This window comes from Acomys minous, assembly GCF_964271855.1.
Source record: "Acomys minous genome assembly, chromosome: 4".
Taxonomy (NCBI): Eukaryota; Metazoa; Chordata; class Mammalia; order Rodentia; family Muridae; genus Acomys; species Acomys minous.
Window position 1 is genome coordinate 87,465,868 of NC_140486.1, and position 17,964 is coordinate 87,483,831.

The window sequence follows — 17,964 nt, forward strand, 5'->3', positions numbered from 1 at the left end:
AGGCATGCCACCAGCCAGGCCACATCCCAGCCTGCTACCAAACATAGAGTGAAGACTTTTATCCACATGATGAGGATGAGGATGAGTCGATACCTAGTTCTCATGAAGCTTTATGACTTCCTCAGTTTTCTCAGTAGTTTTAGTGTTGTATCTCAGATCACTGATTTCCTTAAGTCTGCTAACAGCTGCAATTTATTGACAGCTTGTTTTTCTTGAGTTATAGTAGGTGTTTTAGATTTTTTTTTTTTTTTTTAGATAGTCTCATGTATTCCACAGTGGCCTCAAACTTGATATACACCTAAGGATAACTTTAAACTCCTCCTCTTCCTGACTTTACCTACTTAGTGGTGGAATTACAGGCATGTACCACCACACGTGGGGTGCTTGGGAACAGACTCGGGTTGTTAGGCTCAGCAGTAGATGCCGTTTACTGAGTTATTTTATCAGCCAAAGTGTGTGTGTGTGTGTGTGTGTGTGTTTGCTATTTACTTTTCTGTGAGTTAAAAAATAATCTTAAGCAGAACATAGCTGAAATCCTACCATTCTCATCAAAGGTGAAATATTGTAACGAACTAAGAAAATCATGTTGTTATCTCCTCATATGCTAGTTTTTTAGTCAAATTAAAAATTGTAAATATATTACTCTTCCCCCTTTTTTTCTGTTTATTTCAGGAATATTTTGTGGAGCCATTTAACCGAAAAGCACGCCAAGAGAACTTGAGGTACAATAATTTGATTAAACAACTTAGCAGTCAACAGTTGGCTGCTTTCAGACACTGGAAGGCAGTACGGCTGTATCTTACATGTGAAAGAGGACCTTGGGCTGAAAAGTAGGTGCATATTTTGTCTTTTAGAACTGTGACATTAAACTTTGAAGCCAATTATCTCTTTATTTCAGTTCTTTAAAATGTACTTCAAACTTACTGTCTTTTTATGAGTTTGTTGGTGATGATTAGAGGTTTGTATGTATGTGTGATAAACATGTGGTTAGTCCTCCTTTTATTCTGATATTACATGATTAGACTTTAGACTCTAGTATGACATGACAGTACCTCTGCCTTTCTGACATCACCTCATTGAGCTAGAGTTAGTGATGTTATATACTTCAACATTTTACAGCTTAATACTGCCACTTCCGTTCTGATGTACATGTTTTATAGCCCTTGTTTTTAAAAAGTAGTAGAGTAAATCTTTTGTTTAAAAGGATAAACATTTAGTTGTTTTCAGCCTTTGAGCTAGTGACAGTGCTGCTGTGGACAGTTGCGTCAAAATGTTGGTTTGAAAGCCTGCTTTTAATCTGTTAGGGAAAGTTATGCATATTCAATTGCTAGGTCATATTTCATGTTTAACATAGCAAGAATTGTACAAAATTGACAATGTATGTTTTCCAATTTCACCACGTTCTAACCAATTTTTGTCATTTTTTAGTTTTTCAAATGGCCTTTCCATTGTGTATATAACTAACAGTGTTGAGCAATATTTTGTGTGCTTGTTGGACATTTGAATATCTTCTTAAAAAAATGTTGGCCTATTTCCTTTGCCTAGTTATCACATTGAGTTCAGTTTCTATTTCTTGCATGCTTTTGATAGTTTATTTAGGAAAGCACATGTAAGTCCAAGGTTATAAAGCTCTATTTTTCTTCTAAGAAAAGCTTTGAGTTTGGGTTTGGTTTTTGGAGACAGGGTCTCTCTGTGTAGCCTGACTGTCCTGGACTCCTTTCGTAGGCCAGGCTGGTCTCGAACTCACAGAGATCTGCCTATGTCTGCTTCCCAGAGTGCTGGGGTTACAGGCATGCGCCACCGACACCTGGTTTTACCATTTTAACTTTGATATTTTAGTGTTTGATTCATTGCAGTTTTCTTTATTTGTAATAATACTTTTTAATAAGTTATGGTTATGGAATTATGATTAACAGTGAAAGAATAAGGTATTCAAGCTACAAGTCTAAAACTTAATGCCCAGATCTTACTTCTCTACCATTAGACCTTATAGCTTCTTGGGTAAATAATTTAGACTGTGTTAGGTTCATCATGTATATGTTGTAGTTCAACATAACTCATTTTAGTTTTATTGACAATTGTCTTGATGATAAATATCAACATTTAATTCTGTCTCAAAATTAATTGCTAGCTTATAAAGAGTGGTAGTCTTTATACTTTGTGTCATTATACTTTGTTCTTATTCATCCCCCCCCCTGCTCTCCTGTAGTACTGGTAATCAGACCCATGGCCCTGTGCATTCTAGGCAAATGCTCTATGCTTGAACATTTTCTAAAATAGTGTTAAACATTTGGGAAGTACTTTATACTTTTTTTATACCCTTCAGACGACCAGTCTTTATCATTGAAAATAATTTTACTTGTTTCATTGTGAATATTTATAGGAAACGGAATCGAACACACTGGAAACTAGCTAATGTAGAAAATTATTCCCGAATGAGACTTAAACTGGTACCAAATTATAATTTCAAAACCCATGAGGAAGCTAGTGCCTTAAGAGATAATTTAGGTGAGTTACAGTATCTACCTATGTAATAAAGAGATGTTGATGAACTGCTTACTGTTGTTATTCTTTGCTTTAGATGTTTACTTACGAACAAAGAGGTATAGTACTTGAAAATGTATTTATAAATGGGTATATGAATTTGATGTTGTTAATTTTGGCCTAAATCTAAGATGACCGTGTTTTCATTGAATCTAACTTTCCAAAGAAAACCAATGTTTTTTACTATATTTCATGTAACTGCTATATGTTTTGTTGAGAAATAATGTTCTTTTCCTTAGACTGGTACTTATAATTTCCCTTCTTCTGTATTCTTTAATTTATGACTCTTTTATAACTTGCTTGTAAAGAGACCCACATCCTTAATGCTTAGATGTGTCTTGTTTTAGAATGATACTTCAGAGAATTTAACCAAGATATATTTCAAAACACATTTCAAAGGTTTTTAAAAAATAACTTTGTAAAACTCTCCTTTATTACTTGTCATTTCTCCCCTTTGAAGAAAAGTCTGAAGTATGCAGAAGTATTTCTTGTGATGAGTTCATGGTGCCTCTGTTTACCAAGTCATAATTATTGTCACCATAGCTGCTTCCGTACCACTCATGTCTCGTGACAGATTTATAGCCAAAATGAGTGCCAACTTTTAGATATTTTTCACCATTTAATATAATGACCAATATATTTGACCCTACAAAACAGAAGAAAGCCATAGTGCCTGTCATTTAAGATTCTGTATTCTAAAGTAAGTCAGATAATTGTGATTTTCCCCCTTAATGCAAAATAGTATTTCTGTCCATGATAGAAGCACTTAGTGTATCTTACCTAGAAGTGCAGTTATATAAGCTCTGCTTTGTTGGTATCCTAGGACTTGAACACTTTGTTTTTAAATTTAACTGTCCTCATCACCTAGCAGACCATCTCCTCCCCCCTCCCCTCCCCCCACCCCAATCACTTCAGTTTGGTAATTGTTTAAATTATACTACTTCCCTATTACTTTTCAAGAAATCCTTTTTCTAGGAACTTTGCCCTCCTTTTCCCTTTCCTTCTTTCACCTCTGCATGTGATTCTGAGTATATCCTTTATATCCTTTCCTCTCAGTTCCACTGTCTTATGTTCAGGAAAACCCTGTCCTTCCCACTTTTCCATCTCAGTTTACTTATTGCATGTTTTTAAAATGTACTCTCGGTACGATGGTAACAATAAAACTAACGATGGGAAAATTTGTGCATGACAGTAGTTAGGAACCATTAGCAAACAGTCTTTAATCCTATAACGCTCTCTAATGTGTGTACTTAGTGCATTAAGTGGAGAATTTTTTTGCTTATATCCTAAAATATTTTTTAATCTGCAAAATTCATGATGTTATCTAGTAAGAAAATAGTTGTTTTATTTCATTAAGTACACTTTGCAAAAAAACCTCATTGCACAAATATACACAACAAATAAGGTTTATATCACATGCTTTTTAAAAAGTTTTATTTATTTATCATGTATACAGTGTTCTACCTGCATATACATCTGCAAACCAGAAGAGGGCACCAGATCTTATTGTAAGGTTGGGAGCCACCATGTGGCTGCTGGCAGTTGAACAACTCAGGACCTTTGAAGGAGCAGCCAGTGCTCTTAACCCCTGAGCTATCTCTCCAGCGCCCCCCTTCCCGCCTTTCCTTTCCTTTTTTTTTTTTTTAGACCAGACTGGCCTCAAACTCACAGAGTTCCACCTTCTTCTGTGTCCTGAGTGCTGGGATTACAGGTGTGTGCCACTACACCCATCGTATCATTTGCTTTTTAATAAAACATCTATACTATTATTTTAATGGAAAGTCCATTAAGAATTCCAAACACCTAATTTGTGATGAATTCTTTATCTCATAAGTAAGAAAATGTAGATTCACATCTATAATCTCAGTATTTGGCAGGTAAGGACAGAGACCAGGCCTCTATGTAAAGGGTCTCTGGCCTAGGCTACCTTGAGAGACAAAATAAACAGATTCGTTTGATCAATGGGCTTAGTGTGGTACTGCATGTCTTTAATGCCAGCTAACTCAGGAGTTAAGAATGAGATATCTATAATTCAACCAAGCCCAGGCAACATAGTGAAACCCTGTCTTAAAGCAGAAACATTTTTTTAAAATCTTATTATTTATTTCATTTTTTGAGATCGTAATATTATTATATTGCTTACCCCATCCCTTTCCTCCCTCTGAACTCTCCCGTATACCTATCCTAGCTGTATTTCTCTTTTTTCATTAATTATTATTACATGCATATGTGTAGATATGTGTACATATACATTCTTAAATACATAAATACAACCTGTTCAGTCTGTATAATTTTACTTGTATGTATGTTTTTAGGGCCAACCATTTGACATTGGATAAGCAGCTGGTGTGCTCGTCCCTGCAGACGATTTCTCCTGCTCAGCATTCTTTAGTTATGTGCAGTTCTTTGTGTAGGGTTCAGGCTTCGTGTCTTGTCCCCCCACCCTCACCCCCAAATCTACTGGCATGTCTATTGTTGGTGTCCTTGTTCAACTCACATTTGGGCAGTCATGTATCTTCTGGTGTTCCCAATAGATGCAATCTCATAGAAAACTCTGGCTCTTTCAGGCCTTCAGCCTTCTTTCCCAAGATGTTCCCTGAGCTTTATTTTTAGGAATTGTTTTATAGCTATGTCCAGTGGGTCTCAGCCCCACAGCTCTGCATTGTGGTTAGTTGTGGTTTTCTGTAATGGTCTCCTTCTGTTGCAAAGAGAGGCTTACTTAATGCGGGCTGAGGACCACACTTCCTGTGCGCATAAGGACAGCAGTGTAAACTTAATGCTGGTTTGGGTCAGTAGTACTGGTAGGTTCTCTTCCAAGATCCATGACTTCACTAGCTATAGCTATAATTTCCCCTTGTTGAGTGGGTCTTTAGTCCAATTAGAGAGCTGTTGATAATCACCAAAGTATGTGGGCCACGGCTGCTCTCTCAGGGTTATCGTGCCATACTGGTCACTGTGGTTCATAGATGTCATAGCTGGACAGGCTTTTTGGTTCCTTTCTCCCTTTGGAAGCTTTCTTGGTACCCCTAAACTATGTCTGCGAGTGGAGGCTTTCTGATCAATCCTATTTTTGTTATTTTAGTCATTATGCATTGATCAGTTGAAGGACATTCAAACCGTTTCCATTTCCTAGCTATTGTGACTAGAACAGCAGTCAGTGTGGCTGAGCAAGTATCTGTGGATTAGGCTGTAGAGTCCTTTGGGCACATGCCAAGGAATGTTACAGCTGGGTCATAGGGTAGATTTATTTTCAGCTTTTTTGATAATTTTCCATACTGGTGTCTGTAGTGGTTGTTTCAGTTTGGTATCCAACCAACAGTGAATGAAGGTTCTTTTTCCTCCATGTCCTCTCCAGCATTTGCTGCCTACTGATCTTTGCTATTCTAAATGGGGTACCTTGACATCTCAAAGTTGTTTTGATTTGTATTTCCCTAATTGCTAAGGAAATACACATTTTTGAGATGTTTCCTGGCCATTTTTTTCTTCCTTTGAAAACTATCAAGTCTCAGACCTATTTCTTTTTAATAGGTAGATTTGGGGAGGGGGGTGTTATTTGTTTCTTTTGTAGTTTGGCTCTTTGTTTTTTTAGTTCTTTACGTATTGTGAATAATAACCCTGTCGGATATGTAGCTGTCAGAGATTCTCTCCCCTCTGTGGGTTTCCTTTTCACTTGGTCAGGGTTTTTGGTTTTGTCTTTCTTTTTTTCTTTTTTTCTTTTTTTTTTTTTAAGTGTGCAGAGGCTTTTTAGTTTATGAAGTTTCTTGTAAGTCATAATGTTTATAAAAATAGAAAGCACAGATTCAGAGACCAGTGGCAGGACAAGATTTAAATATTGTATACCAAGTCTGTTACTTTCCATGTACTCCAGAAAGTAATAATTCAGCTACCTTGTCAGCTATCGGCAGCTGCTCATATAGCCTTTCTCTTTTCCTTTCCTTCCTTCCTTCCTTTCTGTCTTTCTTTTCTTCTTCCTTCCTGCCTTTCTGTCTTTCTTTCTTTTTTCCTTTCTTGCTCTCTATGTAGCCCAGGCTGTCCTGAAACTCCTTTTTTGTTGTTCTACTTTTTAGTTGACTCTTTGTGCTTAACCAGGTGTCCAGCACTCAGAGCCTTCCAGTGACTCACTGCTTCTGGAAGTAGTGAAACAAGTTAAGCTCAGCGATATAGAGGAAGATAAACTTGAACTTCTTGAAGAGGACATGGCAGCCAGAGTAAATACGTATGTATGAGTATTTGAAAGCATTTAAATTAAATTATTTTATGAGAAATGGATTTCAAAATTGTGGATTTCCTTGACTTCTATTTTTCCGAAGTGCAGTAATTAATGTCACACCAGCTGTTAAGGGTCTGCGTTTACTGAAATTATTGAGGAGGGCTTTCTGCCTGGGATTGTTGGGCTCTGTATCTTGAAATCATAAAGTAGTTTTCAATGAAAAAATTATATCAAAGGCATATGGCTTAAGCTGTGTTTTTGTGGAAATGTGCAACAGAGTGAGTGCAGTGAGGGCTCACCTAGAATGCGCACCACAGGGCCCTGGGTGTGATCCAGGATCTGATATTCCATGATGGAAAATTATTTGTATGTAATATAAAATCAAAAGAAAAAATAAAGATGTAAAAAGAAACCCATTCAAGAGACGTGGAAAAAAAACCAACTGAATATTTATAGAAACAAAAGTTAGTAGAAAATAGACCTATTGCAAAACATAAACTTGTAGCTGGACTGATTAAGAATTTTAAAAAGACAACAACATGAACATTTGTACAGCAGTGCAAGGGATATTCTTTTCTACATAAGTGAGATAAATTGACACTTGCTTCTTTTAAACTTTTGTTTGTACAGTGATGAGAAGGAAGAACAGGATCAAAAGGAAAAATTGGTGTTGTCTGAAGACTGTGAACTCATTACAGTAATTGACATAATTCCGGGCAGATTAGAAGTCACCACTCAGCACATTTACTTCCATGATAACAGTATTGAAAAAGAAGATGGTGAGTAGTTCTGGGACAGTAATTGCCTGTTACTAAGTGTCCAGGTCCATCAGCCATGGATTAGAGGAAGAAACCCACAAGATAGGACTGTGAAATTACAGTGTACCTTGTAAAGTGAAAAATAGAGTCAATAAGGAGTCAAGTTCATTCAACCATTATGTATTGAAGGGTATGTTAATTTTGTATGTATGCACACACAGTATTAGTGATTGAAACCAGGGCCATTCTTATACAGGCAAGTGTTGCCCAGGCGGGCCTTGTACTTACAACCCTTGTGCCTCAGCCTTCTTAGTAGCTAGAACTACAGGCCTGCACCCTCACACCCAGGGGCTTTTCATCATCATCATCATTAGTGTATTTTAAAAGATTTGGCTTGAGGGTAACATAATAAACTTACAGTTACAAAATGCAGTCTTTATTTTATTATACTTTTGTTTATATATATATGATATATCATACTTTATTTATATATACTTTTGTTTATATGTACCATAAGCCCTTACTTTTTATGAGGAAATCTGAAGATCCAACATCTTATAAAAAGAAAATTTTCAGCTGGGTGTGGTGGTGCACGCCTTTAATCCCAGCACTCAGGAGTTTGAGGTCAGCATGGTCTACAGGGCTAATTCAGGACAGCCAAGGCTACACAGCGAAACCCCCCTCCTCTCTTTCTGTCTCGCTCACTTGCTCGCCACTGTGCTCTGCTAAAAAAGATTTCTAAGATATAATACTCAGAAGTATTATCTATTCTCATAGAAAGGTAGTAGAATTGTTTTGTGGTCCTAGAATAGTTTAAAAGAAAAAAATATAACTCCTAATGAATACCTGTTTTTCATGATGCAGACTTCCCTTTCCCTAAGTACTACTTTAGGAAACAAGGAGCTATTTTCTGCATAGAGTGAATAAGTTTGTGTGGTGCCTCAGTCACACGGTTTCTTATGTTTTCAGGAATGGGCTTTGATTTCAAGTGGCCTCATTCTCAAATTCGAGAGATTCACTTACGCCGTTACAACTTGAGGAGATCAGCACTTGAGATTTTTCATGTCGATCAATCCAACTACTTTCTCAATTTCAAAAAAGAGGTGTGGTGCCTTTGTGACGGTCGCAGAGTATTATTGTGAAATAGTCTTCTAGCTAGTGAGCTCTAATAGTATTTTGGACTATATTCTTGTTAATACAGAGTGTTAACAAAGAAAATGTGTTATGAGGCTCGTCAGTATATGAACTTGGCTGGGATTTGTGTGGGAATTGAGGTGCTGGTTTTCAGTGAGTGTGTACGTATAGCAGAACATTGAGGATGTTTGTAACTAAAACTGTTACAAAAGCTATAATCCCTATTTGTCTTGACCAGTTTTAAAACTAACCAGTAGTATTTTTTGTAGGTTAGAAACAAAGTATATAGCAGACTGTTGTCACTTCATTCTCCTAATAGTTACGGAACAAGATCACCACAAGAATTATTCAAAGCATCAGGATTGACACAGGTAGGGAATTTTATAGGTTGCTGTATTGTTCATTTTCTATCTCAGAGTTTTCCCTAAAAATAAAACTTCTGATTATTTTCTTTTGTACATTCTAACTGCTTTTCTTTTTTTGAGACCGGGTTTCTCTGTGTAACTGTGGCTGTCCTGAAGCTCTTTTATTTTGGACACAGGGTTTCTCTGTGTAGCCTTGGCTGTCCCAAAGCTCACTCTGTAGACCAGGCTGGCCTCAAACTCAGAGATCCACCTGCCTCTGCCTCTCGAGTGCTGGGATTAAAGGTGTGAGCCACCACTGCCTGGCTGTCACTATTTATTTAATTTTAGTTTAGTTGACCCAGGGTACTTTACCTAGCCCTGCCTGTCCTGGAACTTGCTATGTAGACCAGTCTGACCACAGACACTCAGAGATCCACCTACTTCTGAATCCCAAGTACTGGGATTAAAGGGTCTTTAATCCCTGGTCTTTGTTCTTTGATTTAGAACAATCTTTTAACTTATCTTTGTGTGTAGATGATGAGAATTAGATACAGGACTCCATGCATGCCAGGCTCTTCTGTGAAGTCCTCCAGCTAAGAATTCTTTTCTCTTGTCTGAAATAAGCCTTGTTTAGTATAGTCCTTCTTGCTTTTGAATAAAATTTATTCATTTACTGCTGACTTCTAGACCTTACACTTAATAACAATTGAGCTTTATATATATATATATGTAGAGAGAGAGAGAGAGATTTCACTTTATAAATTACAACATACAGATTTCATTTTTTGCTGTTTACCAAAATTATAACCCTTTGCTTTCAGTCAACAGTGAGTTAAAGTTGATTGTTACTCTGTCAGGAAAACTGGTGTATAACGTCACTGTGCACAGTCATTAGAAAACTAAATATGAGGTGATTAACAGAAAAGAATGATTTTCTCTTTCTAATACCACCTCATTTTGCTATTCAAAGGTAGTTTTTCTTCAGATGGTAATCAGTCTAAAATCCAGTAACCTTAGCTTAGCTCATAGAATGCTTTAGCGTGTTAAGGAATATACTTTTAGTATAATAGTATAAAAATATCAAAATGTCCTTTTAGAAATTAAAATACTAAGATAAATAAAATATCCAACTGAAGAAGTTACACAGAACTAAACCCAGAGTATTGCACTGCAAGTGCACTACAGCAACTTCTATCTCTAGGCTTTTTTTCTTTTGTTTTGATTTTTCTCTGTGTAGCCTTGGCTGTCCTTGACTTGGTTTGTAGACCAGGCTGGTCTTGAACTCAGACATCTGCCTGCCTCTGCCTCCCTGAGTGCGGGGATTAAAGGTGTGTATCACGGTGCCAGCTAGGCTTCTATTTTTAATGGGTGGGAAATTGGCTAGGGTGTCTTCCAACTCGGCATCTTCCTACATAGGTAGAATTACATGTGTGCACTGCCACCCCAGGCAAGAGTTAATTCTTATTTAAGACTTTCAGAGTATAGTATAGTTATGTTTAATTTTTTTATATTTTTCTTAGAGACATTTTTTAAATGAAGTAGATTGTGAAAAAGTTGATTTATCTCCATGGAAAAAAATGATTTAGCTCCATCTCTTTAATAATGAAGATAATAGAAATAACGATTACAAAAGAATGTGTTGGTTATTAATAATTGTCATACCCTAAGAGATTACATGATGATTCTAATACTGTTCTTTATGTGCTGTCTAGAAATGGGTGAATCGAGAGATAACGAACTTCGACTACCTCATTCAGATAAATACCATGGCAGGACGGACGTACAATGACCTTGCACAGTACCCTGTGGTGAGCGTGGATAAATCACAGAGTCAACTGTGGATGATGTTTATGATGGAAGAGCTTGGGTGTAGCTCAGTGGTAGAATACTCTTGTACCCCATGTGAGGCTCTGGCTTCAGGCTCTGGCACTACAAAAGAAACACACACAATACACATACTCTGCCTTTTTGTTTTCCATCTTTTGCTTTGGTTTGTGGTTTTTTGGGGGTTTTGTTTTTTTTTTCAAGACAGGATTTCTCTGATGTAGCATTGGCTGTCCTAGAACTCACTTTGTAAACTAGGCTGGTTACTGTGCCTGGCCCACCTTTATATTTTTAAAGAAGTATTAAAACAAGAATGCTTGTAATTAAAAGTAAAGTCTTTTTTCGTTCATTTTATTAAAAATAGCTCAGAAGAGAGCCAAGTGCGGTGGTGCATGCTTGTAATTCCAGCACTTGGGAGGCAGAGGCAGGTGGATCTCTATGAATTCGAGGCCAACCTGGTCTACAGAGTGAGCTCCAGGACAGCCAGGGCTACACAGAGAAACCCTGTCTCTTAAAAAAAATATATATAGATAGATAGATAGAGAAAGAGAGAGAGAGAGAGAGCCCAGGAGAATTATACTATTGAACTGAAGATTAACAAATACTAAAATGCCTTTAAAGAGAAAATGTCTTTAGTAGGGAAAGATGTTTTTAGTGATTATCCCTTTTTATCTTTGTGAATATTTCATATTTGATGTGGGAATGTTAGGGTCTCCTAAATTTTGAATTATGTCTCTTTCAGTTTCCCTGGATTTTGCAAGATTATACTTCAGAAGAGTTGGACCTAAATAACCCCAGTGTATTTCGAGATCTTTCTAAACCAATTGGAGTAGTTAATGAAAAAAACGCCAAAGCTATGCGAGAAAAGTAAGTAGCTTTCTAAATTTTTTGAGGTAATCATTGTTTGAATTTGGCTGATTTCAATCAAAACAAGTACATGTTACCTTTTTTCTATTAAAAACTATGTTTTTAATTACTCTTTTATTAGTATGATTGTCTTTTTCCAGCATATATATGTGTGCACTATACATGTGCCTGCAGAGGCCAGAAGGTTTTGCATCTGGAAATGAAGTTGCAGGTGCCTGAGAGCTGCTGTGTGGGGGCTGGGAATTGAGTCTGGGTCCTCTGTATAGCATCTAGTTAGATAGCTTAACTGTTAAACTATCTTTCCATCCCTAAATGTTTGCAAAAGTGTTTTTTAAATTATGGTTGTTTTGTCTCCATGTATGTCTGCATACCACTTGGATCCCTGGTATCTCTAGAGACCAGAAAAGGACATCAGATATGCTAGAACTGGGGTCACAGAGGATTGTGAGCTACCACATGGGTGCTGGGAACCAAACCTAGGTCCTCAGGGAGAGCATCACGGGCTCTTCATTACTGAGCCATCTCTCTAGCTCTGTGTTATCTTTTTTCAACACCAACTACTTAAAAATTCTTTTCAGTTATCATTGTGCATATTTACTGTACACATATTATAGAAGGAAAATTTCATACAAGCATATAGTGTATTTTCAATATATTCAACCATGGGGTTGGAGAGATGGCTGAGAGGTTAAGAGCACTGGCTGCTCTTCCACAGGTCCTGAGTTCATTCCCAGCAACCACATGGTGACTCACAGCTATCTATAATGTGATCTGATACCCTCTTCTGGCCCGCAGGTGTACATGCAGGCAGAATATTGCATACATAATACATACATTTTTATATATATATTCCACCATGCTCTGCTCTCTCTGCCATCCCTTTGTCCTATTTTTCTAGACAATTTTGCCATGTATTGTATATTTACACAAACGTACATGGATATATATATTTTTTCTTTTTTTTTTTTTTTTTTTTTGTAGGAACCACAATTCAATGGTTATTTGACTGGCTTAATTCTCTTAATATGACTTTTTGTACTTACATCTATTTTTCTGCAGGTGCATAACTGCATTCTTCATTTTGACTAAAAACAATTCCATTTTTCATCCATTCTTTTTGATGGATCACTGTTGGTTCTATAATTTAGTTATTACTAATAGTTCTGCCATAAACACGTGCAAGTCATCTGGCTAACTATCCTAGAGTGGCATAGCTGGGTCGTGTGGTAGATCTAATGTTACCTTTCTGGGAAACCACCATACTGAGTTCTATAGTGGGTGTAAAGAGAGAACTGACTTCGACAAATTGTTCTGTGATCTCTATGTGTGCACCATGGCACATAGTCGTTTAAATTTACTTAATCATATTAAGTAAATATTATTAAAATAGTTATATTTATAGTGCTAGGAGCATAGCTCAGCAATATACACTTAGCTACTGTGTGTAAGGCTTTGATTTGATCTTCAGTGTTGCTAAGTAAAATTTTGTATATTAATTTATCCATTAGAATAAATAGATATTGGTGCTAGCAAGTTGAAGCTCTTGCAATCCCAATTTGAGCCCCAGAACCCACATGAGCAGCTCTTGCAGGTTGTCCCATGACCTTGACATGGGCACCATGCACGCATGCACACATATACAAAAAAAAGAATAAATAAACACTGAAAAATAAAGTTATGGGACCTAAAGAGATACCTCAGCAATTAAGGAAATTTGCTCCTCTTCCGTGGCTCCCACGTGTGGTTCCCTTCACCTCTTCATGTGGCACATAACAGCCCACAGCTATAGCTCCAAGGCATATGACATCTGGCCTCTAAGGATACCTACATATCATGAAATTAAAAAGCAACATGCATACATGTATTAAATAAGAATAATAAAAATAAATCTTAGAAAATAAAATAATAGATATTTGTCAGAGATTTTTGTCTCAAGGAAGAAGATTAGATAAAAATGCTTTCTATTTTAATCTCTTTCAAAAAAGTTTCTATAGTCAGCATGTGTTATTATTGTATTATACAAAAATTCTTGGGCTATAGAGATGGCTCAGCAGTTGAGAGCACTCACTGCTCTTGCAGAGGACTTGGATCCAGGTTCCATTACCCAAATGGCTGCTCACAACCTCTGTAACTCCAGACGCAGGGGAGCCTCCTCTCACTCAGGCCTCCGCTGGCACTGGACAAGCATGCACAGACATGTATGCAAGCAAAGCAATTAGGCATCTTAAATTAAATAAAAATTATTTTAAATTCTTTAAAATCTTGTTTTAGTGATATTTCATTGTTTGGGAAACATTCTTAGAAATTAATCTTTTCTATAGTATTACGTGAGGATGCAGATATTTTATTTTATAGCGAAGCATATGACTAAAGCTTGACTTTTTAAAGAATACTATGCCTGCCGGGCATGGTGGCGCGCACCTTTAATCCCAGCATTTGGAAGGCAGAGGCAGGCGGATCACTGAGTTTGGTCTACAAAGCAAATCCAGGACTACAAGAGAAACCCTGTCTCAAACAACAACCACCACCACCACCCCGCAAAAAAAAAAACAAAACAAAAACAAAAACCAACAACAACAAAAAACCAGCCAAAAAAGAATATTAAGCTTTAAGTTTTAGACTTTTATTTTTATTATTTTGTTGTTATGGTCATATAACTCTCCTTTTTTTTTTTAAGGTATGAAAATTTTGAAGATCCAATGGGAACAATTGATAAGTTTCATTATGGTACTCACTATTCGAATTCGGCAGGTGTCATGCACTACCTGATCCGTGTCGAGCCGTTCACGACCCTCCATATCCAGCTTCAGAGTGGGAGGTATGCTGGAGTGAAAACCTGCTTTCCCTGAGAACTGTTGTATTTTGAATGATAGGGTCGTGGCTTTTAAATCCTCTACTAGGTTTTAATTTAGGTAAAATCAGCCAGAGTAGTTAAGAACAAGTCATTCAAGTTGACTCATATGTAAGACATTTTAATTTGACTATTGGACTGTTACTGTAGTGTACATTTGGAAACCTTACCATTTTGAGAAGTCAATCAGAGATTTATCATTAAATATCAAACCAATGTTGCCCAGTGGCTGAGAACTTGAATAGTCTGTGCAGGGTCCTGGGTTCAAGTCCAAGTAACAGCTCCCTCCTCATGTTACATAACTAATGATTGAGAGCTGCATCTGAGCCGTCCACAGATAGTGAGATCTCAGCAGTGACTGCAGTTTTCCTAAGGATATTTTTCTTAAAGACTAGAGAGAAGAAGCACTTGGGATTCATCATAGCCATTTAAGCAGGTCTTGTGTACTGGTATAATAACAGTATCTGTGATATTGTAACTTACATAAATCTCACATGTTCCTTATTCTAAGGAAACTATGTGAATGTTCTGTTGTCAGTATTCTACAGGTACCTCCCTTATATGCATTTTTGTTTCCATTTTGCCTTATTCTTACACTTTCATTTTGTTTTCTCAGTCAACACTATACAAACACTGCTTATTTTATTTTATTTTCATGTAACATCTATAGGTAGCCTGTTATCTAATTATTATTATTATTTTCTGTGCATTGGAGTTTGGTCTCCATGTATGACTGTGTGAGGGTGTCAGATCTTAGAGTTTCAGAAGCTGCCATGTGGGTGCTTGGGAATTGAACCTGAGTCCTCTAGAAGAGCAGTCAGCGTTCTTAGCTGCTGAGCCCCCCTCTCCTCTGTCTTAACTACAGTAAACCTTGGTTTTCAAGAAGAGACTCTGTCTCTGAGATTATTAAACGTCAGCAAAATGTTACACTGACAGAAGATCATTTCCCTTCATAAGTTATAGGAAATCATAACTAGGTTTATTTTTTTAATATAATTTTATGAAAAAAATGTAGCTGCATGCAGTGGCACACGCCTATAATCCCAGCAGTCAGGGAGGCAGAGGCAGGCAGATCTCTGTGAGTTCAAGGCCAGCCTGGTCTATAAATCAAGTCCAGTACAGCCAAGGCAAAGAAGCCCTGTCTTGGAAAACAAATCAAACAAACAAAATAAAAAAGATAAAAACTATTGTTTGATAGTTTTGATGTACATTTAGAAGATGATGGAAATAGAATTGTAAAATAGTAGTCTTTATAGTCAACAGTCGGGGAATTCTTAAAGAGGTTGAACATGAAATTATTATGATGAACAATTCTGCTCCTAAATCTATAACCAGTATAATTGAGTAAAAAATCTGTGCATTTATGTTAGTAACAGCATTGCTGTGAACTGACAAATGGGTCAAAGATTAGTAGATATTTACAAAAGAGTAAAATTAATGGCTGGATATGTAGCTCTGTTGATAGAGTGTTTGCTTAGTGGTGGTTTGAGCCCCACCACTGTTTACACCTGATGTGAAAGCACAGCACAGTAATCCCAGCACTCAGGACATGAAGGCAAGGGTTTAAAGTCATCCTTAGCTACACGGCAAATTCAAGGCTGGATTATATGAGGCGCAGTCTTTAAAAAAAATCAAATTAGTCATTAAGGTCAATTTACCATTTTAGACCAAAGCCCATTGCTTTTTTTTTTTTTTTTTTAATTTGAACATAGCATCAAGAAGAAAAAAATTAAGAGAATGTTATGCCTTTTGTGATTAAGGAAAGCATAATACAGTTAGAGCATTATCACTTGAGGTTTTTCCAGCTATCATACATAGTCTTTGAGCACCTATAATGAAATTTAAATCAACTAGTTAAAAATTAAGGGGCTGAGGAAATGTCATACTTGATTTTCAGCCATATAAAGCCATAAGGATCTGAGTTCAAGTCACCATGTAAAAATCTGTGCTAGGGATTGGGGACAGGCTCATCCTCAATGTTCACTGCCAGCCAGGCTACCCAGCTGGTGAATTCCTAGTCAGTGGGAGATCTTATCTCCAAAAATTAGTTAAAGTAAGCTCTTAACACATGTAAATGATTTACAGATACTTAGCCATGATACTGTTTCCCTAGTTACCCTCTGGTTTCTATTGGAAGAGTTTGTGCTGTAAATCTATTAACTAAATATAGAAGGACTGTTATGTTTAGAATTATTTTAAACTTAGATTTTTTGTTTTGTTTTTTCAGACTAGCTCTCATGCTGTAGCCTGTGTTGGCTACACTGGCCTGGAACTCACTCTGTATGCTAGCCTGGTACTTGAAAAACTCTTGCCTCAGCATCTCATGTTTTAGGCCGGGCATGGTGGTGCACGCCTTTAACCCCAGCACTCGGGAGGCAGAGGCAGGCGGATGGCTGTGAGTTTGAGGCCAGCCTGGTCTACAAAGCGAATCCAAGACAGCCAGGGCTACACAGAGAAACCCTGTCTTGAAAAAAAAAAAATAAGGCAGTAACCTCTATGCCTATTGTATACGTTGATTTTCAAATGTATAATTTACATTCACTTTTTGTAACAAATTTCACTCAGCAAATTTTGTGCCTTTAAAATTCTTTGTTGGTGCTGTGGGTCAGCCCAGAGGCCCTGAGCGTTCCAGGGAAGCCCTCCTCCAATGACCTGCATAGCCAATCCATATGCCTTTGCTTTAAAGTCTTTTAAGATTAGATTTAATTTACTTGAAATTGTGTTCTAGTGAGATTTGATTTTTGATTAATGTAAACAAAACAATACTGACAACTATGATGATAGTATTTAACTCCTGATAGTAAACTATGAATTACAGATTATTATCATAGAGATAATAAAAATTGTTTTTAGATATTAAAAAGGAAGATGAAAGAAGAGTAACTGTGGTCATGTGGAAGTTTGAAGGGAGCCCAAAGGTCTTTGTTCTGTGCTTCCTTGTTTCCATCCATAGACTGTTGTCTCTCAATTCCATGTGCAGGTTTGACTGTGCAGACCGCCAGTTCCATTCCATCCCTGCTACCTGGCAAGCACTTATGGATAATACATATGATGTAAAAGAACTTATTCCTGAATTCTTCTATTTCCCAGAGTTTTTAGAAAATCAAAACGGTAAGAAGTAGGGGATTCAAATTTTTATTCAAGAAGTCCTAATGAACACTCCTGAAAAGCAATTTTGAGGTCATTTTCTATAATAGTGTATAATTTATTTAAGGTTTGTGTAGAGACTCAGTGACAGGAGTTAACTTATACCAGAGAAATGACATACAGAGCCAAATTTTACTTTGCAGAGAAGTGATACAGGAAACTAACATATGGATTGAATTTGAACTCATAAGAGAACCTGCCTCTGTGTACAGTTTTTAACCAGAGACACAAAACTGTGCTATATGCTGCCATTACAAGTCTTTGAAGTAAATAGGTGATCATTTG

General features: G+C 36.9%; 1 protein-coding gene across 5 annotated transcripts in view; it reads left to right on the forward strand.

Annotated features, from left to right (window-relative positions):
- Positions 1-17,964, forward strand: part of NBEAL1 (neurobeachin like 1) — a 148,732-nt gene that overhangs the window by 97,290 nt on the left and 33,478 nt on the right. For all 5 annotated transcript variants that reach the window (XM_084778643.1, XM_084778645.1, XM_084778646.1 and 2 more), the window contains 10 exons: positions 673-830; positions 2,384-2,508; positions 6,634-6,760; positions 7,385-7,533; positions 8,482-8,615; positions 8,916-9,017; positions 10,703-10,798; positions 11,557-11,681; positions 14,359-14,499; positions 17,513-17,643. In XM_084778643.1, the coding sequence (XP_084634769.1) occupies positions 673-830; positions 2,384-2,508; positions 6,634-6,760; positions 7,385-7,533; positions 8,482-8,615; positions 8,916-9,017; positions 10,703-10,798; positions 11,557-11,681; positions 14,359-14,499; positions 17,513-17,643 (1,288 nt within the window). The remainder of the gene's footprint in view (positions 1-672; positions 831-2,383; positions 2,509-6,633; positions 6,761-7,384; positions 7,534-8,481; positions 8,616-8,915; positions 9,018-10,702; positions 10,799-11,556; positions 11,682-14,358; positions 14,500-17,512; positions 17,644-17,964) is intronic.